A 24369-nucleotide genomic window follows, 5' to 3' on the forward strand; every position below is an offset into this window, starting at 1 on the left:
GTAGGGTATACTATAGTACAGTAGGGTATACTATAGTGTGACATGGTATACTATAGTACAGTATGGTATACTATAGTGCGACATGGCATACTATAGTACGGTATGGTATACTATAGTGCGACATGGTATACTATAGTACAGTATGGTATACTATAGTACAGTATGGTATACTATAGTACAGTATGGTATACTATAGTACAGTATGGTATACTATAGTACAGTATGGTATACTATAGTACGACATGGTATACTATAGTACGGTATGGTATACTATAGTGTAACATGCTATACTATAGTACAGTATGGTATACTATAGTGCGACATGGCATACTATAGTACAGTATGGTATACTATAGTGTGACATGGTATACTATAGTACAGTATGGTATACTGTAGTACAGTATGGTATACTATAGTGCGACATGGCATACTATAGTACAGTATGGTATACTATAGTACGGTATGGTATACTATAGTACAGTACGGCATACTATAGAGCGACATGGCATACTATAGTACAGTATGGTATACTATAGTGTGACATGGTATACTATAGTACAGTAGGGTATACTATAGTACAGTATGGTATACTATAGTACAGTAGGGTATACTATAGTACAGTATGGTATACTATAGTACAGTAGGGTATACTATAGTACAGTAGGGTATACTATAGTACAGTATGGTATACTATAGTACAGTAGGGTATACTATAGTACAGTAGGGTATACTATAGTGTGACATGGTATACTATAGTACAGTATGGTATACTATAGTGCGACATGGCATACTATAGTACGGTATGGTATACTATAGTACAGTATGGTATACTATAGTGCGACATGGTATACTATAGTACAGTATGGTATACTATAGTACAGTATGGTATACTATAGTACAGTATGGTATACTATAGTACAGTATGGTATACTATAGTACAGTATGGTATACTATAGTACGACATGGTATACTATAGTACGGTATGGTATACTATAGTGTAACATGCTATACTATAGTACAGTATGGTATACTATAGTGCGACATGGCATACTATAGTACAGTATGGTATACTATAGTACAGTATAGTATACTATATTACAGTATGGTATACTATAAAACAGTACGGTATACTATAGTGTGACATGGTATACTATAGTACAGTATAGTATACTATAGTGTGACATGGTATACTATAGTACGACATGGTATACTATAGTACAGTATAGTATACTATAGTGTGACATGGTATACTATAGTACAGTATGGTATACTATAGTGCGACATGGCATACTATAGTACAGTATGGTATACTATAGTGCGACATGGCATACTATAGTACGGTATGGTATACTATAGTACAGTATGGTATACTATAGTACGACATGGTATACTATAGTACGGTATGGTATACTATAGTACAGTAGGGTATACTATAGTACAGTATGGTATACTATAGTACAGTATGGTATACTATAGTACGGTATGGTATACTATTGTGCGACATGGTATACTATAGTACGGTATGGTATACTATAGTACAGTATAGTATACTATAGTGTGACATGGTATACTATAGTACGACATGGCATACTATAGTACGGTATACTATAGTACAGTATGGTATACTATATTACAGTATGGTATACTATAGTACGGTATGGTATACTATAGTACAGTACGGTATACTATAGTGTGACATGGTATACTATAGTACAGTATGGTATACTATAGTACGGTATGGTAGGCTATAGTACAGTATAGTATACTATATTACAGTATGGTATACTATAAAACAGTACGGTATACTATAGTGTGACATGGTATACTATAGTACAGTATGGTATACTATAGTACAGTATAGTATACTATAGTACGACATGGCATACTATAGTACAGTATGGTATACTTTAGTACGGTATGGTAGGCTATAGTACAGTATAGTATACTATATTACAGTATGGTATACTATAAAACAGTACGGTATACTATAGTGTGACATGGTATACTATAGTACAGTATGGTATACTATAGTACAGTATAGTATACTATAGTACGACATGGCATACTATAGTACAGTATGGTATACTATAGTACGGTATGGTAGGCTATAGTACAATATAGTATACTATATTACAGTATGGTATACTATAAAACGGTACGGTATACTATAGTGTGACATGGTATACTATAGTACAGTATGGTATACTATAGTACAGTATAGTATACTATATTACAGTATGGTATACTATAAAACAGTACGGTATACTATAGTGTGACATGGTATACTATAGTACAGTATAGTATACTATAGTGTGACATGGTATACTATAGTACGACATGGTATACTATAGTACGGTATGGTATACTATAGTACAGTATAGTATACTATATTACAGTATGGTATACTATAAAACAGTACGGTATACTATAGTGTGACATGGTATACTATAGTACAGTATGGTATACTATAGTACAGTATAGTATACTATAGTGTGACATGGTATACTATAGTACGACATGGTATACTATAGTACGGTATGGTATACTATTGTGCGACATGGTATACTATAGTACGACATGGTATACTATAGTACGGTATGGTATACTATAGTACAGTATGGTATACTATAGTACAGTATGGTATACTATAGTACAGTATGGCATACTATAGTACAGTATGGTATACTATAGTACAGTATGGTATACTATAGTACAGTATAGTATACTATAGTACAGTATGGTGTACTATAGTACAGTGTGGTATACTATAGTACAGTATGGTATACTATAGTACGGTATGGTATACTATTGTGCGACATGGTATACTATAGTACGGTATGGTATACTATAGTACAGTATAGTATACTATAGTACAGTATGGTGTACTATAGTACAGTGTGGTATACTATAGTACAGTATGGTATACTATAGTACGGTATGGTATACTATTGTGCGACATGGTATACTATAGTACGGTATGGTATACTATAGTACAGTATAGTATACTATAGTACAGTATGGTGTACTATAGTACAGTGTGGTATACTATAGTACAGTATGGTATACTATAGTACGGTATGGTATACTATAGTACAGTATGGCATACTATAGTACGGTATGGTATACTATAGTACAGTATGGTATACTATTGTGCGACATGGTATACTATAGTACGGTATGGTATACTATAGTACAGTATAGTATACTATAGTGTGACATGGTATACTATAGTACGACATGGTATACTATAGTACGGTATGGTATACTATAGTACAGTATAGTATACTATAGTACAGTATGGTATACTATAGTACAGTATGGTATACTATAGTACAGTATGGCATACTATAGTACAGTATGGTATACTATAGTACGGTATGGTATACTATAGTACAGTATGGTATACTATTGTGCGACATGGTATACTATAGTACGGTATGGCATACTATAGTACAGTATGGTATATCATAGTGGGACATGGTATACTATAGTACAGTATGGTATACTATAGTACGGTATGGTATACTGTAGTACAGTATGGTATACTATAGTACGACATGGTATACTATAGTACGGTATGGTATACTATAGTACAGTATAGTATACTATAGTACAGTATGGTATACTATAGTACAGTATGGCATACTATAGTACAGTATGGTATACTATAGTACGGTATGGTATACTGTAGTACAGTATGGTATACTATAGTACGACATGGTATACTATAGTACGGTATGGTATACTATAGTACAGTATAGTATACTATAGTACAGTATGGTATACTATAGTACAGTGTGGTATACTATAGTACAGTATGGTATACTATAGTACGGTATGGTATACTATAGTATGGTATACTATACCATACTATAGTATACCATGTCCCACTATGATATACCATACTGTACTATAGTATACCATACCGTACTATAGTATACCATACTGTACTATAGTATACCATACTGTACTATAGTATACCATACTGTACTATAGTATACCATACCGTATTATAGTATACCATGTCCCACTATGATATACCATACTCTACTATAGTATACCATACTGTACTATAGTATACTATACTTTACTATAGTATACCATACTGTACTATAGTATACCATGTCCCACTATGATATACCATACTGTACTATAGTATACCATACCGTACTATAGTATACCATGTCCCACTATGATATACCATACTGTACTATAGTATACCATACTGTACTATAGTATACCATGTCCCATAGTATACCATACCGTACTATAGTATACCATGTCCCACTATGATATACCATACTGTACTATAGTATACCATACTGTACTATAGTATACCATACTGTACTATAGTATACCATACCGTACTATAGTATACCATACCGTACTATAGTATACCATGTCCCACTATGATATACCATACTGTACTATAGTATACCATACTGTACTATAGTATACCATACTGTACTATAGTATACCATGTCCCACTATGATATACCATACTGTACTATAGTATACCATACTGTACTATAGTATACCATGTCCCACTATGATATACCATACTGTACTATAGTATACCATACTGTACTATAGTATACCATACTGTACTATAGTATACCATACCGTACTATAGTATACCATGTCCCATAGTATACCATACCGTACTATAGTATACCATGTCCCACTATGATATACCATACTGTACTATAGTATACCATACTGTACTATAGTATACCATACTGTACTATAGTATACCATACCGTACTATAGTATACCATACCGTACTATAGTATACCATGTCCCACTATGATATACCATACTGTACTATAGTATACCATACTGTACTATAGTATACCATGTCCCATAGTATACCATACCGTACTATAGTATACCATGTCCCACTATGATATACCATACTGTACTATAGTATACCATACCGTACTATGATATACCATACTGTACTATAGTATACCATACCGTACTATAGTATACCATACTGTACTATAGTATACCATACTGTACTATAGTATACCATACCGTACTATAGTATACCATACTGTACTATAGTATACCATACTGTACTATAGTATACCATACTGTACTATAGTATACCATACCGTACTATAGTATACCATGTCGTACTATAGTATACCATGTCGCACAATAGTATACCATACTGTACTATAGTATACCATGTCGTACTATAGTATACCATACTGTACTATAGTATACCATGTCGCACAATAGTATACCATACTGTACTATAGTATACCATACTGTACTATAGTATACTATACTGTACTATAGTATACCATACTGTACTATAGTATACCATGTCGTACTATAGTATACCATGTCGCACAATAGTATACCATACTGTACTATAGTATACCATGTCGTACTATAGTATACCATGTCACACTATAGTATACCATGTCGCACTATAGTATACCATACTGTACTATAGTTTACCATACTGTACTATAGTATACCATGTAGCACTATAGTATACCATACCGTACTATGCCATACTGTACTATAGTATAGTGCATTTAGAATAACATTTATTGAATTTACAACACTGCGGTCATACAATCAAATAATCAAAATACACAATACAATTGTGACAGTGTAATGTATTAAAACAAACAAGCAATTTGAAAAAGTAATCAGCATTAACAGCAAAAATCTAGAGTTTATTCGGAATTAATATTTTGTCGTTTATTTGTTCTATTAGAAATAAAATGCTTTTATATCACAGGTGCCGAAAATTCAGTATTACATTATCAATGGCACAGTAACAGAATATTTGTGGGAAAAACACTGATAAAATTTAGCCAAATAGTAAATGAAACATTGAAATAAAACTTCTTTTTTTTTACACTGATAAGTCTATAGACTTATGATCACACTATGCATGGTATAACAAAAATAATATTGCAATTGTAAGAATAAGTTGTAACCAACTGACTTACTAATTATGCACAAAGTTTTATTATTACACTTTTTTTCGTTTTTTTTACCCTTCTTATAAATCTACATCATTGTCATCATGATATGACCCTTCACTCCCAACCCCTGACCGCCGTGTGACCTTTGACCCTTCGTTCATAAACGCTAAGGGGTCATCTTCTTCAAAGGGGTTCGTATTTTTAGCACGTTTTGATGATGTTGGTTTATTCCTTGTACTGTGACTTTTAACCTTCACGTCGGGAAGATCAAAAAGTTCTTTTTTCGAAATTGTCCTCAAGACTGCCACCTTTTGGTGAGACACCAATAATTCCAACTGGAAAAAAAACAAGTTATAAAATCAGCCTTTTAATATTTCTCTATTTTTGGTTAGCTTTACACTAAATCATTTCTTGTTAATGACCTCACCGAAAAAAATAGTGTCTAAACATATCATTTTAGTTGAATAAACACAATTTTTTCTTAGTTTTAATACAACTGTTATAGCCCATATATATGATATGATAGTGTTTATTTTTTACAGTTAAAACTAAAATCATTTTTAGCGTTGTCATATAGAAGAAGTGGAAGAAGTGGTAAGTAAAAAAAATAATAATCACCCACAAAGTTACATATGTAGTAACTCGTAAGCATGAAGTGTATGAAACAAAACACCTTTGTTATAAAGACTGTAAAAACTTTACACTACAAAAAATATATAATAACATATACACACACCTGAAGCAAGTAGAACAGAGGTTGTAGCTAATATTGATATCTCTTTTTTAAGCCGTCATCAGAATGTAAGGTCCCCTCCGCATTTTCCCCACTATGATTATAATTTCAAAATAAAATTAAAATAAACGGTATTTTGGTGAATTTTTTTGTGTACTATAGTTACCATGCTACTGTACTATATACTATGGTACTGTATGGCATACTATACTACATTATGGCATACTATAATACAGTATGGTATACTATAGTACAGTATGGTATACTATAATACAGTATGGTATACTATAGTACAGTATGGTATACTATAATACAGTATGGTATACTTTGGTACAACATGGTATACTATAGTACAGTATGGAATACTATAGTATAGAAGAGCATACTTTAGTACAACATGACACACTATAGTACAGTATGGTATACTACAGTACAACATGTGTTACTATAGTACATTATAGCATATTATAGTATAACATGGTATACTATAGTAGGCTACAGTATAGAATACTATAGTACAGTATGGTATACTATAGTGCGGCATGGTATATTATAGTATAATGATATAGTAGGGTTGAGGAAGACGAGACGCATTTTCATTCTCATCACTCGTCCCATTTAATATGAAACAAAGAACATTTATAGAATTATAAAACCATATCGTCACGACTCTCATAGACCGTTGTTAATTCATTAATTGTTTAAAATACGATCAGGGTACTTAAATATTATGTGCTTAAGGTATCCCATCGTACCCCACAATACTATAACTTTAAATTAAAGCGATGTGTGTAAAGAGTTATGTCGCCAGACTTCGGTAAATATCTAGGAAAATACAACGTGGATAAAATGTCATGGTCCAGTTTGGCAACGAAAACATGTTTATAACATTATACAATCGTATCCTCACGACTCTTAAAACGTTGTTAATATTCCAATGTGCAAACGGTATGCAACTTAACTTACAGTAGTCTGCCGCCGTGACACCGATAGGTTATCAGTTCAAGACTCGTCGCTGCTACCGTTGTGGGTGTATGTGTTCTTGGGCAAGACAGTTAACAACAATTTCTCGAACCCAGTGATCACTAATAAGTTGGTTAAATTGTCTGCCATACACAAAAATATAAAAAAATCAATCAACCACGAAGTTACATACGTGGTAACTCAACAGAACACCCGTGATTTTACGATTGTCGTTTTTCGGCCACGAAGAGATAAAGCAAGTTACATTCTTTCATTCATTCATATACGACCAGATCGTAGCGAAATTTGTCTTTACTGTGATGTTCAATGAAATAAATTAGCACTCGTAACCGTAAAATTAGCGACTATAGATCTTATACGAGCCACAATACGTGTGAAACAAATGTAACTGGTACGGTTACAAATCGTGGATGGAGGACGCATGTAATTAACTGCGTGTTAACGGCGTATGAGACAATAGAACGATTTGTAAGCTCTATAACGGCGGTCTGTTTTATTTTATACATCAACTGCATTTAATTGCGCAGTTCCTATTACCGCTTTATGCGTGTCATTTTACTTTTATAAAGTACTGTTGAGATAAGTTTGGATACCTTTAGCTTATTCCATGTTCCCTAGTCACGTTTTTACCAAGTTTTTTTTGGAGTGGTTAGAATACGGTTATACAATTCTGTAAAAATTTTATTTACCAAATGAGACAATAAAAGAGAAAAACATGGACCATCCTAAGATATATAGGCTACCATAGAAGTTTGTATGCGTTTGTATCCAAAGTTTTTTTATCAAAAGTTTAAACTACGCAAACTAAAATGTAGACTTTTCAATTTACCATAACCGAAAATACAGCGTAGTATTTTCTATTAAACTAAATACATAAACAAGCACACAACTACAAAACCCAACCTTTGCTGGAAATAAGAAATTGCCCAAAATTTGATTTCGTTTTATGATTCTGTTATTTGTGCCACTATGCATAAAAAAATATTCTTTCAACGGCTCATCTGGTATGAAAATCATAGTGTATTTTCGGCGTTTCGTCTACCATTCGGCAAAACTTCATCAGGGAGCTATTTTATAGAGTTCATATCGCACTGGCAACGTCACGTGTGCTAAAACCGGATATATATTCAGCGAAAACAAGTTGCAGCTAACGTGGATATGCATTCATTGTATATTTACTACCAACGCGCTTACATACTTTCAAGTTGTAAAATGTCTGGGAACCTAGAACGTTGCTGTGTTTCGACTCGTCTTGTTTTAAGAGACTATATACAACGTATAGTAGGGGTAACTTAAAGGTTACTGCCAATTCTACGTTATATTTATACGCCGATGCGTTACACATTTTAGAATTTGAAATATTCTTGTTTAACACTTTTAATACAAATGGTTTTTTTTGTGGTTTAGTGTTTGGACGTAAAATAGTTTTTTTTTTAGATAAAGTATGGTTTTTTATTATTTTTTTGTAAAGATTGTGTATCTTGTGTATAAAAAAACTCGCAATTCCTTTTAATTGCTATAGTTCGTGTACAGTATATTCACCTTTGTTAAACGAATATTCCATAAATTGTCTTATTTAAGCCTAATCAACTTTTCCATTAATGTGTTTTATAGCAAAATGTGTACATTTTAACTTTTAAAATGTACCACTTATGAACTATGCAAAGAAATATAGTTGTTAAAACTACTTCGAAACACAAAACTTGTAGGCATAGTGCAGTAACCTAACATACCCCACCCTTAAATATGCATAGACCCGCATTAATTTTTTATATTTTTAACAATTTATTTTGCTTAATATTGTTTTTAACTCTAAATTTATCAAATTTTTGCATAGGCTATAAACTTGTAACCCCCTTTATCCGTCAAAATGCGCGGTAAGCTGACCCAATAAATACTTTTACCGTTGAACGTGTGAAAAAACATCCGAAAACCCAATTAGAATACCGAGAGTCGAGTTATGCAACGTAGGTGCGTGCACTACAGCCCTAAGGCTCGAGTTACATTCTTACACTGTCGAATTCTCAACGAAAGAGTTTTAGCCTGGGGGCAATGTATCCAACTATACTGCTCGGTTCCTGTCTCGGAAAAGATCACTCTGTTACGACACTGGACTTTGTAAGACATCATAATGGAAGCCGGAAAACTTATTTGCATTGCGACTTTGATTTTGGGAGCTATATGTTTCGGTAAGTTGGTATTAAAACCCGAGTTCGTATAAATATGTTTATATACGGACACTGATTAAAACAGTAAGTTATGCGCATGCTATATAAAATACCATAAGATAACTTTTATTTATCCATATGAATACAGTAACATAGATCAGATTAATTTAAATAGCGAAAAGACAGGGCTTAGCGGCAAAACGACAGTCGTTAAAACACACTTTTATATTAGGCAAAAAAACAAACTAATTCGATGTTTTCATTTTAGATTTAAAACATATTGTTTACATAAAATCTTTTCCATAATTTAAATATCGCATCGCACAGGAATCTACAAATTAGTTGCATCTTTTGTACAAAGTCTATTAAATAATTAATTAGTGTAAGGCTTTCATTACCGGTTTTCAGGGTTTAAATTCACGTTCGAAACGTAAACTGTAATTAAGTAGAAGCTATAACATTTCTAATGAAATTAAACAACGGAAAATATTCTAAGACGCCAAGTTGTTAAATTATTAAAAAGTCTCGTTCAGCAAGCATGTCGGTGTATGGATATACTTGTTGTTGTTAGTGATATACAGCGTGTGTTTATAATCATTTAAACTTATTTGTGCATAGGCGGTATCTTGTAAATACTATATTGTGGAATAAATGCACGTTTTTAGAGTCGTGATGATTTAATTCTGTGAATATTCTTTAGTTACTACTAAATGGGACGATAAAAGCATATACCATCTTATACCTAGCTATACGATACTTAAATATTTATAAAACAATGTTTTAGTTAAACTGGTTAAAAGTAGATCCATAGCAACTGCGCGTCATAGACTTAATATTTAGTAAACATGGCGTAATTCCTCACTAAAATAGTTGATAAATTAAACAGATAATGTTGTATGGTACGGTCAAAAATACTGTTTCATAGATAATCAGATTAAAATCTCGTTGAAGTTAATATTTACGTTCGCCAGACCAATAGGCAATTTAGATTGCTGAAGCAGATTGTGGTCGGTATGTTTTCTATAACTAAGTATAGTGTAAATAACTGTAAATGCTATAGTCAAATATAACGCATTCTACACCGAACAAAATACGCAGAGATAGATATACACGTATGTAGAATAAAGTGACATGATACAGTTTAAATCTTTAATAGGACTGCGTATAAAACCATGCAATAAACACGACTTACAAATATTGTGTTTTTCGCGTAAAAAATCTATACTCGGTGGATTGTTGGGTTATTTAAAATATACGCGAAGTTTTTCCCACGTTTTTCAATTTGTTTTAGTTTGTTTTTTAGTTGTAAGTTGTTTGCTGTTTCAAGTGCTTGTCTCGTTGCGAAAACAAACTTTGCGAAGTGTAGTAGCGAATAGAAAACGTGGGAACGGTAGTTTTCGGAAGCCGGCTTTACACTAACAAGCATAACAACTATAACGTGCAGTTCTATAGCATCTTTTACTTTGACGTTGCTTCTACTCGCTCTAATTTGTTTGTTTCTTTCCTTCTCTTCGCCCCCAGTATTTAAACTGGTATGTTTACAAATACGATACAGGGTTTAAACGACTGTGAACTTTTACAAGTAAGCCTATATCTGTACAACTTTTAAAAGAGAATTTTTAAACCAATATACCGACTTTATACTGACATTAAAATTATAAATTTAACCTAACCGAAAAATTAGAATCAGTCAAAATATATATGTCGATGTATATGACATTTCATAACGTGAGGTGCTACAACGAGACGCTTGAGCTCTGAAATTTAGTCAAACATTGGCGCAATACATTGCAGCGTACATCACATATACGCACCGCAAAGCAACGTGTTAAAACCTGATTATATCGGTCGTAAAAAACATTTGCTTTTACGAGTGTTTACAATTTCTTGTCACTTGCAAGTGACTAGCGTGTAAACAAACATGTATGAAACTTACACCGACAACCACGCATCGTCATTCTAGCTTTGCATACCCAGGTCAGTGGAGTTCGACAACGTGTTAAAAGTAGCGAAGCGATAAACAATTTGGAAATTTCCGAAACTCGTCCAGATATGAGTTTATACAATAACAATTCATTAGTGACCTTTTGTCTTGCGAGAACTCGGTTTCAGAAAACGTGTATGGTCATAATTGAAAAGAAATTTTAAAACGAACTTTAACAAAAAATCACAAGAAAAGATAACACGATTTCTCAACAGTTAATATATTGAGTAATATACGACAAATCAACTCAAACCCCTACTTTCGACAGCGAAGAGCATACCGAAATCGGTACTGTACTTTACAACTTCAACCCTATATTGTAGCTTTCCCCGAAATCGGTGCCGTTTCTACTAATTCGAAACTGACCTGTATTTTACAGCCTATTATCCACGTATTTTAGGTCGGGTACGGTATCCTGGCAAAGCCGGTAAATTGGTCAATTTAGGGTATCCGGTTATGTTATGATAACTGGTTTTACTTACCGAATTAGCACGTTGGCTACACGAAGTATAGCGATGGATAGATAACTACACGAAGTATAGCGATGGATAGATAACGGGAATTTCCTGCTGTGTGTAATAAGTTCCGTGTTTTGAAGCGAAATGAGAGAACTTGTAGGGATTCGAACATGGATGTCCAATATAATCTGGCATGAAGAAAATATGAGAGTTAAATGTGTATCGTTTGTCTGTGTATTGGAGAAAAATATACTGGAATGTTTAGATTAATATAGTATATAAGTGTGTAAAGTTTCTAACAGAAAATTTCGTTGCCTGTTTTTGCTATTGGTTGTATATATAGTCGTGTGAAACAATACAATAGTCTAGATGCGCAACGAAAGTTGTGTAATCTCTTTGTGTTGCGCGAAATAAACAAGGATCACCCGAAGTGAGATGTTTCGCGTACACTGTGACGTCATAGTCGTCACATATTGTGAGGAAACACGAAAGGTTCGGGATGAAATTTATTTTCCAACGAATGCAGACAAAACGACATCAAAACAATAATGAGCAAAACTTTGAGTATGCAAATTTAATATTTGCCAAACCGGTCCAGACTTTTACACGTCGTGTTAAGATATATATTACCTTTACGTGTTGCAAAATACGTAAGCACATAATATCGGTCATAAAACTCAAGGTACCGGACGTGGACAATTAATTTCAGATGTTAAGAACACGTGATCTAAGGGGCCGCATGACGTTGCACGTTACCGTGACGTAACGTGTTATTGTGACGTAACATATACTCCTGCCCCCGGCGTAAAAGTGACGAAAAACAACGGTTGCAGAATTGCTAACGGTAGAAAACAAACAAAACGACAATTATTTAATTTAAAAGTTTTACAGCCGACAGCTAATTGCAATTACGATGCTCATTGCTATTCCATATACAAAATTACTATGAATTTTCTGCTATTTTCATTACAAAGCTTATTATGTATGTGCATGAAATTATTACCCCCTGAATGAGTATCTAAAAACGACAGGCAATTATAAATAAACGAATGGACGATAACAGCAAACGTTATAGAGAAGAAAAATTACAAAAGAACAAATAATAGGTTGGGTAAAATGGTACATGTTTTGGTAAACAAAGAATATTTACATAATTATATAGACGTATACCTGCGTCTCCAAAATAGCGTTGTATATGGATATGGGGTATTCTGTGGTAACGATATCTACTTTACCCCGCGGTTCTTTATTTCGCAAGTACCAAGTTATTGAAAAGTTAAAATTAAGGTTTAGAAGTCAGATATTATTCTGGATTTTAAGATTTCAAGATAAATCCTAAAATTTAGCTCTAAACGTTTATACCCTCGCTCAATTACCGGTACCCCTGGATATTGATACGATATTACGTCAGATCTGACCGCTGCACTACGCGACAGCGCCGCCGGATTGTGACGTCATAAACGAATCGCGAGTAGTGGAACTGCTCTGCCCGGCAGACATTTAGACATATACAGCACTTCGAAACAGATGCGTCAAAATCACGGTCATGGGTGACATGTATATAGGTTCAACACTATTTCATGGGTTGTAAAATCTCGTTAAACAGACCTGCTCGGCAAAGGGCACGCAGCCTGAAAATCCAGGTGTATGCAATGCAACTTGGACGTGGTTTATAACCCCTTAAATCTAACCGGTGGGCGAACAATTTTTGGAAAAGAATTAAAATGACTCGTGGTTTGTCTGTTGAAGTAGCGAATCCTTTCGACCAGTTAAATGTAAACAGGTTTTAAACTTAAGCGTGTTTAATTACTAGTTTTATCGCTATAAATCCTGTCTTTTTGTTTTAAATATTTATTCTTCGCTACCGTAATCGAACTGACAAAACAACTATTATTATACCGTTATAATTATTATAATTTTCCTTTTTTAGAACTTGTCCTCGGCCAAAACCAATGCCAACTGCTAGTCGAACGAAGGTGTGTATAAAATTATATTTTATTAATATATCTATATATTATATATATATATATATATATATATAGTAATGGAAAGTTGTGTTATGCATCGTAATAGAGTAATGGGCCAACTCTGACTTAAGCTCTAGTTCCCATAGCGTGCCTCGTTGTAGGACCTCACTCATATAGAATATGATATGATACGTCTAAGAGCGGCAGTATGTTTTCAAGAGTTTTAAGAATTTTTGACATTTCAGATTAGATTGCTCTGTATCTGGTGGCGCCGAAGATTGCGAAAGAGCAGGGTGTTGCTATGACCCGCAAGATTACGCCAATACACCGAAGTGTTACTTCGCAGCTAATCGACGTGAGTGTAAAAATAGTGGAACATGAAGTATATCAACACCATGTCTGGGCCACAGAGCCTCAAAACGAGCATGCAATCAATAGATACAACATGTGCGACTAGTTCATGTTATAACTCGATTGCGAACATGTGATGTATGAATATATATCTTGTATGTGTGTGTGGTGAATAAGAAGATACCCCTGTTGTATAACTTAACAGTGAGCATGAGATGTATAAATGCACAATGTGTGTCTGGTGTATAAGAAGACACTCATGTTATAACTCAAAAGTGAGCATGAGATGTATAAATGCACAATGTGTGTCTGGTGTATAATAGTACAATTCAAATCTGGCGGTAGCAACATAAACATATAGTATGGTGGGGGAATATGGGACACTTTTTCATTCCATTTTCCCGTCCAATTTGGTAGTAAACAAAAAACTTTCTAAGAATTATAAAACCATATCCTTACGACTCCCAAAGACTGTTGTTAATTGTTTGAAACATGATCAGGATATTTTGCTATTATGTGTCAAAGGTGTCCTATCTTCCCCCACCCTACTATATATAAACTACAACAAATATACATGTGGTTTAAACATTAACTACTTTACCTTTAGTTCCTTCCTACTCCGAGTGGAATGAATGGACAGAATGCGGACGAACTTGTGGATCCAGTTCACAACGACGAACAAGACGGTGTCTGTATTGGGATAGAAGGGTCGCCCCAAGAGAACTCTGTCAATCTGGAAGCACTGCAGGAACACTCATAGAACAACAGGCTTGCAATAATGGAGATTGTCCTGAAGGTATAATAAATGTTAATGGTGTTAAATACATGTTTATGCGTAGCAAAGAAATATTTGTCCATTCTATTACATGAGAGTGAGGCACCCCTGATGCTGGGATGTAGGCCTCTTGGTCCCAGTTTATTCTATTCTAAAAAGTGAGATCTTCAGTGAGGCACACCCGAGACCTGGGATGTAGGCTTGTTGGTCCCAGTCTATTCCATTCTATGAGAATGAGGTCTTCAGTGAGGCACACCCGAGACCTGGAATGTAGGCTTGTTGGTCCCAGTCTATTCCATTCTATGAGAATGAGGTCTTCAGTGAAGCACACCCGAGATCTGGAATGTATAGACTTAGTGGATCCAATCCAATTTCCCCCAATTAATCCAATGGTTGGGCCATATTGTTCCATTGAAGCGTAGGCTATCACTACAGTTTAAAACGCTTTTTAAAGTGCTGGCAAAATATACGCAGAGTTTTTAGGCGTAACACCTTCTTATACAGCGGAACTAAAAACTTATACAAAACAGTAAAAATACATTTATAATTTCCAGTAACACCTGGAACGTCTTGCGTTGAATTGCCTCGCCATACTGCAACTTGTCGTGCACGAACACGGGATTGTAGAAACGATACAGCAGTTGCGAGAAGATGCCCCATAACTTGTGGGTTTTGTCCTTCAGTGTCGACGACAGCAGGTAAGCTGTTTGAGATAGCCGGGGTTTAAGCCAATGCATGTGTAGGTGTTTATTACAACTGTGCATAGCAGCATAACCAATGTTTTAGTTTAAATTCGACTTACCTGGACATTTTCCCATCCGGTAAGAACTGTTGAAGATATTGGATATACTGTTAATAGTGTCCTTTGGCGTTACAATACCCATGCAAAATGGGCTACTTAATGTGTTTAGTTTACAATGCAAATAACTGGGAATTTACACAGAGGCTATTTTACAAAGAAAAACATAACTTTACTGCTAGTTTTTTGTGCAATTCGTTTTTCTTAAAAAAAACACATGCATCTCGTTTTTACTAGTTTTTTACTAGGTAATTTTTACAGTAATTGTGTCGAGCAACTACATACAATCGCGACAGTATTTTTAAGTCTATTTTTCAAGGTAAATCCCTTAGCCCAAGTTTCTATATTATTTTAAGAAGCAAATAGTTCGTTTCGTTAACATGATACATTCCACAGCTTCTTGCACGGACAGTAACCCTTTGTGCCCCGGGTTCCAACGGTTTTGTCAAAGCCTTGGGTATGTAAGAGACTTGTGCAAAGTAACATGTGACAACTGTGGCGATCAAGCAGGGGGTAATGGGCCATCAGCCTCTACAGCTTCAACAACAACTACTACAACTCCAGCACCTACAACAACGACCACCACACCCGTGCCTACAAGCCACCCGTTGCGTAAGTGAATACTACAACACAAAATACAGTATTTTACGCCAATACACTATAGTTTTAAACATGTTAGGCAGTTCGTGTAGGACAATTTTAAAGATAAACACATGAAATTCGCGTTAAATTTAACTTAAAATAGCTTTTAACTTGATCCTTCATGCTTAACTGGATATAACAAATTTCTTAAAGATACGTTCGGATTTCTTAAAGATCCGTTCACAAGCCGTTAGGTTCTAATATACTTGGCTATATCTTACCCTAAACTTACTTTGTTTACAGATATTTGCATTGACGAATATCCAACATGCTATCGGGTTACTGAACTTTGTAATCACCCACGACATCGAAGTGATGCATTGAAGCTATGCAGAAGAACCTGCAACTTGTGCCATCTAGGTACAACAACGACAACTACTACAACAACAACAACAACTACCACACCCACCACCACCACAACAACGACGACTTTACCTACCACAACAACTCAGTTATTAACACTTCTTACAACTCCGATGCCCACAACACTAAGAGAACTAATTACTTCGGGTAGTTAATTGTGTTTTCACTACTTCATTTGTAATGATGAATTGTCTCATTTGTTTTTTTCTTCGAAACAAAATTAGCGTGTGTCATAGGGAACGAGACTTATTGCTCCAAACCGGTAGTCCATTTTTAGTTGTCTAAATTGAAAGCCATACAGATAAGCAATAGGGCAAAACGTGGGTCATTTACGATCACAAAACAAACGCAAGAGGATTTCTTTCACACAACCAACTGTCAGCAACAACCTATACTTTAACACTTGTTGCATAGGCGACGAGTGTTCGAACCTGTTGGAGGACGAGCAATGCGAAGAATGGGAATCCTACTGCGAGGAGTACGAAAACATCAGAACAGTTTGCAAATATACATGCGGATGTCCGGATTCAGGTTTGAAAGTTGCTTCACTATATTGTAGATGTGTTAAGTTATTGAATGGCACGGTGTGTATAGCTGCTACATAAGCATGGTCAGGGCTGGATTTTTGGAAAGAATTTGTGGAACTATAAGCTGATTTAGAGTAGACAGTTGTTGTAGGCCTAATCTACATTTAACTGACGACATTTCGGTTAAATATTCATCGAGCTTCTAAAACACGTTCTGTTGGGTTCCTGCTAAAAATCTATCCGTTGGTGTTCAAATACTACCGCAAGACTGTTATACCACGTATCTTACTTTTAATTGTGTAGCCTATAGCAAGATATATCTTATACTAAACTACAAGGGGACAAATAACTGTAACAACTGGCTTGTGTAACTGCAGCTTTGGGTACCATAGTTTAAATAGGAACTTCAAAACAGACAAATCACCTTAAACTTTATTTGTTCTAATAAATATTCCATTCTCCAGAAGGTAGCAGATCGGTTCCTACACCAAGAACACAGGCAAGTACAACGACGACTACGACACAACCTACTACAACGACGACAACAACTACACAGCCTCCTACAACTACTACAACAGAAGCAACCACAACGACGGCGTTGCCTCTTATAGGTGATTTCAAATGTTCGGGTTTCGACCGTCGCGGCCGCCCGTGTAAAAAGCATTTACCCCCGGCGATTTTTCCAGAGTGTACAGACGCCTGGCATTACTGCAGAGATTTGACATCCCTTTGCAACCAGCCGACCTTGTACCCAGGGGTACATAATAGTTGTAGGCGGTCGTGCAATAACTGCCCGACAAGGTAATAACTTGTCACGCACCTTGCCCTTGTAATGCACTAACACTCTGCTAGAAAAAATGCCATTTTCGCACGCGGCGTAGCCCCTAGCCTATTTTGCCAAAATTAACTGTTTTTGCTTCTGCTTGCCGCCTCTTTACTGCTTTAAACGCAAAATTAATCCTGCTTTTGCTTGCGCTAACCGACTCTTTATTGTTTTGAACGTCACGCTAATTTCTTTTCTGCGCACATGTAAATGCCCTAACAGTTTCTTTTAACATGTAGAACTGTGTCTTCTGTGAACTGGTTTAAGCATTTCTTATTCTTGCTCGAAATTAACAAAACAACCGAGTTTCTCATTAACGTCTTAAATGCTTTGTAATTATAACTTTCTTACATTTTTCTACTAATGTTTTAATACCAACTGCATGAAAAAAAATTTTTTTTGCACGAGATATTATAATACTTGTCAAACAACTAAATGAGATCTCAAGAAACCTAAAGGGCTTGTCGTGAACTCTACTCTGTTGGGGAACATACTCTGCAGCTGACTACCAATCAAATAAAACTACACAGCAATCTGCACTTCACTTATATTTCTGTTGTACACAGTCGTCATTTTTCCTGTTTTTTTCTTCGAATAAATTTGTTTTCATCATTCTAATCTCTTATTTCTGTCCAGCACTGTACAGACGCCCATACAAGGTAATATGCGGTAGTTGCCTAACACCAAGCTTGTTAGATAGTAAATGAAACCATTAACAAAATGTAGCCAACTAATATAGCATGCATGCTACAAAACAAAACCTGAAATTTTAACTTAAATTTCAAAAAAATACAATTAACGCAAAATGCAAAAAAAGGACAAAAAACTAATTAAAAACTGCAAATAAACAATGAAAAAATAATAATAAAATTGGTAGTAAAAACTAAAAATTACTTAGTTTTTAGCTAGCATGATAGTAGATGTAGTTATAACAGAACTGGCTGTTGTTGCTTAGCAGTTAACAACAGAAAACATACGATAATGCATGTTTTAGCATAAAACCATCTTAAAAGCAAACCCATTTTGTGGCTGTTGCAACAAAAATTATTGACTAAAATGCATACAATGCCAATTAATATCAATCTTTTAAAGTTATTTTGTAGCATTTATAAACTGGGACCCATTTTAGGATTCGAATATACCAAACTGCTTAAAGCTTTTTGAAATCTTATAAATATAGATTATAAAGTATAAACTTTTCAAAACCATTGTAAAGGCATTGCCAAAAGTAGTACAACTAAATATGATGGGCAAATTTAAATCCATGTAAAACTAACAAAAAACTACAAATGTTCTAGCTACAACTGAAAGTACAACAGCTTCTACAACACTACTACCTCCAGTAATTGCAACACAACAACAAACAATACCTCAAACACCACCCCCCACACCACTTTTACCAACAACAACAATACCACAAACACAACCATCTACAACAATCATTTTAGCTACAACACAACCCCCAACAACAACAAGTGTTATAGGAGATGCTTCAGCCAGAAGTCAAGGTATTTTATAAAATAAAATAATCTTTTATTAGTAGTAGTATACTAGTATATAGTATATTGGGACAAAACTTGGTAAAAATTATTTAAACATAAACTAATAGAAAATCTATTCTATTTTACATGTAAGGTCCTGTATCACGGTATTTCATAGGATTTGACATTTAAGCCATAATTGTTTCATTATCCCAACACCGAGGGTGCTACAGGCCATTTTAGTGACCAGTGGTTTTAGCGATATCCTTTAGTTACAATGCAAGCAGCTAACCACTTACCAACAGCACAAAACTATTTTAACAGATTGCACAATATGTCCCTGCCACAAAACAACTCAATAGGCCTATTAAATAAAAATTTTGGCTACCGACCAAGAAGTTAGGTAGCTAGTGCTAAAGGTCTATATATGTATGTATATAAATTTTAGGTTTCATAAGAAATTCACACATACCACTTTTGTAGTTGCAGATTGTGTTGATACAATTCCGCATTGTGTTGAAAGTCTTTGTAACCATTCAACCTATGGTTCATATTATAGAGCTACATGTCCAAATACTTGTGGGGTTTGCACAGACCGGTAAGAACCTGGAAAATAATATTATTAATTGGTGCAACAAAGGGTTAATTCCCCTCTCCTCTGTGTTTTCTTAATAAGTCCTTCTCCATCAAGAGATAGCGAAAACAGTATGGTATGTTACGGGTTAGGATTCTTGGTGTTACTGTGTAAAAGGAACACATAAAAGTATTTTCAATGGACACTAACAAAAAAAATATTGGTAAAAATAATTAAGGCTAATTTACAACAATTCTGATAAAGACAAGAAGCAACAGAAGCACCTACAACAGAACCCCCAACAACAATTCCTGCAACCGACCCACCAACAGAACCCCCAACAACAGAAACAACAACAATTCCTACAACAGACCCACCAACAGAACCCCCAACAACAACTCCTCCAACAGAAACAACGACAGAAGAACGGTCTGGACCGCCAGGTATTTTCAAGAAAACAAAAAAAAACTTATTAATAATTGTTTACGAAATTGAAATTGCTTTCAGTGATTTGCTCTGATCAATTGAACTCCTGCAAGAGATATACAAATAACACACGATGGTGCAATGTGTTTACATTCCTAAAAACTAGCTGTCCAGTTGTATGTGGGACTTGCCCACCAGGAAGTATTATAACAGGTTAGATTATTGTGGCATTAGGTGTATCATATATAGAAGACTATGTATAAAACATGGGGTATTTAATATGGTAAAGCATGGGTAATTTCTGATTTTAAATTTGTGTAAAATATGGGCTACAACATACAAGGCTGTTGAATGTAAAATATTAGGGGTTTGGGGTAAAGTTCGATGGTTGGGCACTAATGCATACAGTGGAAAAGGAAATTGGGTGTTAAATTTTGAGCTATATAAATTTTAACTATGCCATTAAACTTAGCAAATAAACATTTTTTTATTCTTTTCAGCTCGGGTTATTCCAACAACAACAACCACAGCAGCAACAACAACAGTTCAAACAGGTGATTTATATAAAAACTTACGAAAACAAAAAAAATACCAAAAAAAATATAATTTCTTGTCAGAATGTTACCAAATGAACAAAAATTTATAGTTAATTAGTTATCTTCAATATCTCATAGTTTTCTTCATTAATTTTCAATTTCAGGAACTCTTTGCCAAGACCAGAGCAATTTATGTTTACAATACGACTCCAACCACGCTGGGTGCCGATACGTATTAAATTTTCAAACCAATTGTCCTGTTACTTGTAACAGATGTCCACCTGGAAGCATTATATCAAGTATGTGAACTGTTTAATTGGTTTTGTGATGGTTATGTCAGAAAATACTTTGCCAAAGATTTAACTTTAGAAAGGCGCTTGAAAAATAATATATATACTATACATATTTAATAATATATTATATATATTCTTTTTCTAAACCATTTTTGAAAACAATATATATATATATATATATCATTATAATTATTTTCAACTTATTAAAACCAACTTTGCTAAAAGTAAATAATTACTCTTTTGATGTCTTACCACATGACAGATAAAATCATGAAACATCAGTATAATTGAATTTACAAATTCTACCCAAATGGTAACTTATATATTACATTATGCATGGCAGCAACAAACATAAAAAGTATGAAGGTTTAATTTTTACCCTTTAATTTTTATCAATATTTCAGATGAAATAGCAACAACAACGACGCCAGTAACATTATCTACACCTGCAGCTGCAGCAGGTAAATATTGTGGTCTAATAGGTTAACATAGGGACCTAATTGGTATAAAGGATATGCATGTCCTAGAAACAATTATGATACCCTTTGTAAATAGTCTGGGTACACATAGTAACAGTTTAATTAGTAATAACGCATCAATTAAAGACAACAACTTGAGCATATGACAAAAGGGTGCACTGTTTTTTTAAATAGACATCTATGTCTGTAAAGATTTAAGTAGTTTTAAAATACATCTTTATATATAGGTTCAGTATGCAGAAACACCTTGAGTGTTTGTAACAATTATAATGAAGACCACCAAGCTTGCACTATTGCTATAATGCAAAGAAGTTGTCCGGTTGCATGCAATACATGTCCCCCAGGCAGTGTTATATCAAGTAAGCGCATATATCTGATCCTTAGCGTGCTAAAATTGTACTGTGTTATCAAAATGAGCTTTAATAAACAAGATATTTCTAAATTTTAGGTGAAATTCCTACTCCACCACCAGTAACAATAACAACAACACCAGCAGGTAAAACAAACTACAAAACAACTGTATGTCCATTATACTTACTTTATACTTTATGAATGAATGTAACTTACTCTATTGAACAAATAAGTGTAACTTACTTATCCTCAAATGGGGAGCAATGGCAGTCGTTATAACAAGGGTGTTCTGTTTCATACACCTTGCGTGACACTTACGAGTTACCACTTATTTTCATACTTAAGTTATAAAATATTGCATATTCTAACCTGAAGGGCCTAAAGTGTGTGAAGACGCCAGAGGTCGTATTTGCCAACGATTTTCCCCCACTAGTATACAATGCCTACAGAGCAGGCTTGCTCAACAAGGCTGCAGAAAACAGTGTGGAAAATGTACACCTGAAGACATATACCCCACAGAATGTAAGCCTTTTTAAGTACCTGCAAAACTTTAAAATGAGTTGTATTAATACACCATAGGTGCCTAGTGTATTAAAGCACACATGTTATACCTTGACAGTATCAATTATATGTGTATGCGTTACTATATATTACTATATATATTAGTTGTGATGTGCATTATTGGCGTATTCAAAAATATAAATATATGGTATGTTAATCCTAGCACCAAACCTGAGGTGGCAGTGTAATTACACAGGAATATGTAGCACTGCATTATTCAGACAAAAAAGGCAGATTTGTTTCACAGGATTGGGTGTCTAGCTATCCCTACCTCCCCTGCCTTTTAAAAAGTTTGGCGCCTATAGTGTTAATTATTTAGTATTTTTACCACTTTAATACCATCAATAGCTAACTACATACGTAGAAGTTTTCTAACATTTCTAATTTTCTATTATAAAAAGCAACAACTACTCCAGTAAACACTACTCCAACAACAACGACTACAACAAGGAGCATAGCAGGTACTAACACATTATAAGCATTGTAAAACCCGAAATAGTTACTTTAGGTACCGGTATTAAAATACCCGTAAATACATCTTAATGACACTACATTGTAGCAGAGACGGTATTTAAACATGTTTAGACACAGACTTTGCGTTTTAGCATATTGTAAAACCCCGAAACTTTGCGTTATGTTTATGTTAAAAATAATATATCCGTAAATACATCTTAATATCACTTACTTTATTCTAGCGGGTTGCACGGACTCCGCACCTTATTGTAGTAGCCTGGCGCACTGGTGTAATGGCGATGACGAAACAAGAACACGGAATACACGACGTCTATGCCGTAACACATGCGGTTTGTGTTGAATTTGAAAGTTTAAATTTCCCGCGTTTTTTACGAAAGTAGTTGTTACTTGAATGTGGATGTTTTTTGCTGGATAACGTTTTGCATTTTTATTGTGCGGTATTTATTCCTAGTTCCGTAAATAAATTCCCTGTAAAAAAAGGTGTTTTATATGTGGAAAACAGATTGAACTTCTATCGGACACACAGGACACAATAGTAGCAGCATCAAGCCTGGTACCCAATATCTTCTAGTCAAGCAGCGTGTATTAACCACTGTGCCATAGCACCAGTACATTTCTATAATAGCTCCGTATCACTAAAATGTTAATTTAAACAGAACAGACTTAATT

General features: G+C 34.5%; 2 protein-coding genes and 1 long non-coding RNA gene across 5 annotated transcripts; 2 read left to right on the plus strand and 1 right to left on the minus strand.

Moving 5' to 3' along the window:
* Positions 1 to 5547: 5547 nt before the first annotated feature.
* Positions 5548 to 14179, minus strand: LOC149734881 (uncharacterized). The gene is made up of 3 exons (XR_016385219.1): positions 12303 to 14179; positions 6688 to 6778; positions 5548 to 6286 (listed from the first exon to the last, which is right to left on the minus strand). It is a non-coding gene; the product is annotated as an uncharacterized LOC149734881 (long non-coding RNA).
* LOC149734882 (uncharacterized) lies at positions 9698 to 19137 on the plus strand. Of its 3 annotated transcripts, XM_089880347.1 has the most exons (10): positions 9698 to 9857; positions 14209 to 14254; positions 14491 to 14600; positions 15204 to 15392; positions 15926 to 16069; positions 16567 to 16782; positions 17056 to 17322; positions 17590 to 17706; positions 18167 to 18313; positions 18389 to 19137. In XM_089880347.1, exons 1-10 carry the CDS (start codon positions 9800 to 9802, stop codon positions 18505 to 18507), a joined length of 1413 nt encoding a protein of 470 aa, XP_089736473.1. In that variant the 5' UTR covers positions 9698 to 9799; the 3' UTR covers positions 18508 to 19137. The 3 variants fall into 3 exon arrangements, with proteins under 3 accessions (XP_089736473.1, XP_089736471.1, XP_089736472.1); XM_089880345.1 differs by having other exon boundaries at positions 18167 to 19137; XM_089880346.1 differs by having other exon boundaries at positions 18170 to 19137.
* Positions 19138 to 19581: 444 nt separating this feature from the next.
* On the plus strand, positions 19582 to 24190 carry LOC149734883 (uncharacterized). Its single transcript, XM_089880209.1, has 13 exons — positions 19582 to 19624; positions 19824 to 20033; positions 20490 to 20604; positions 20845 to 21023; positions 21088 to 21219; positions 21507 to 21560; positions 21707 to 21841; positions 22240 to 22296; positions 22542 to 22673; positions 22763 to 22810; positions 23041 to 23187; positions 23628 to 23687; positions 23922 to 24190. The coding sequence occupies exons 1-13, from the start codon at positions 19582 to 19584 to the stop codon at positions 24038 to 24040; spliced, it is 1431 nt and encodes a 476-aa protein (XP_089736335.1). The 3' UTR covers positions 24041 to 24190.
* Positions 24191 to 24369: the final 179 nt, after the last annotated feature.

The sequence above is a fragment of the Ciona robusta genome, chromosome 6, assembly GCF_009617815.1.
Source record: "Ciona robusta chromosome 6, ASM961781v2".
In the NCBI taxonomy this organism is placed as follows: Eukaryota; Metazoa; Chordata; class Ascidiacea; order Phlebobranchia; family Cionidae; genus Ciona; species Ciona robusta.

Excerpts from the sequence above, each read along its gene's own strand:
- LOC149734882 (XM_089880345.1), top strand. The coding sequence starts at position 9,800 with ATGGAAGCCGGAAAACTTATTTGCATTGCGACTTTGATTTTGGGAGCT. Across the intron at positions 14,601-15,203 it reads TTACTTCGCAGCTAATCGAC|TTCCTTCCTACTCCGAGTGG; the intron begins GTGAGTGTAAAA and ends CTTTACCTTTAG. Across the intron at positions 17,323-17,589 it reads AAGAGAACTAATTACTTCGG|GCGACGAGTGTTCGAACCTG; the intron begins GTAGTTAATTGT and ends CTTGTTGCATAG.
- LOC149734883 (XM_089880209.1), top strand. The coding sequence starts at position 19,582 with ATGCATACAATGCCAATTAATATCAATCTTTTAAAGTTATTTT. Across the intron at positions 21,024-21,087 it reads AGAACGGTCTGGACCGCCAG|TGATTTGCTCTGATCAATTG; the intron begins GTATTTTCAAGA and ends AATTGCTTTCAG. Across the intron at positions 22,297-22,541 it reads TACACCTGCAGCTGCAGCAG|GTTCAGTATGCAGAAACACC; the intron begins GTAAATATTGTG and ends CTTTATATATAG.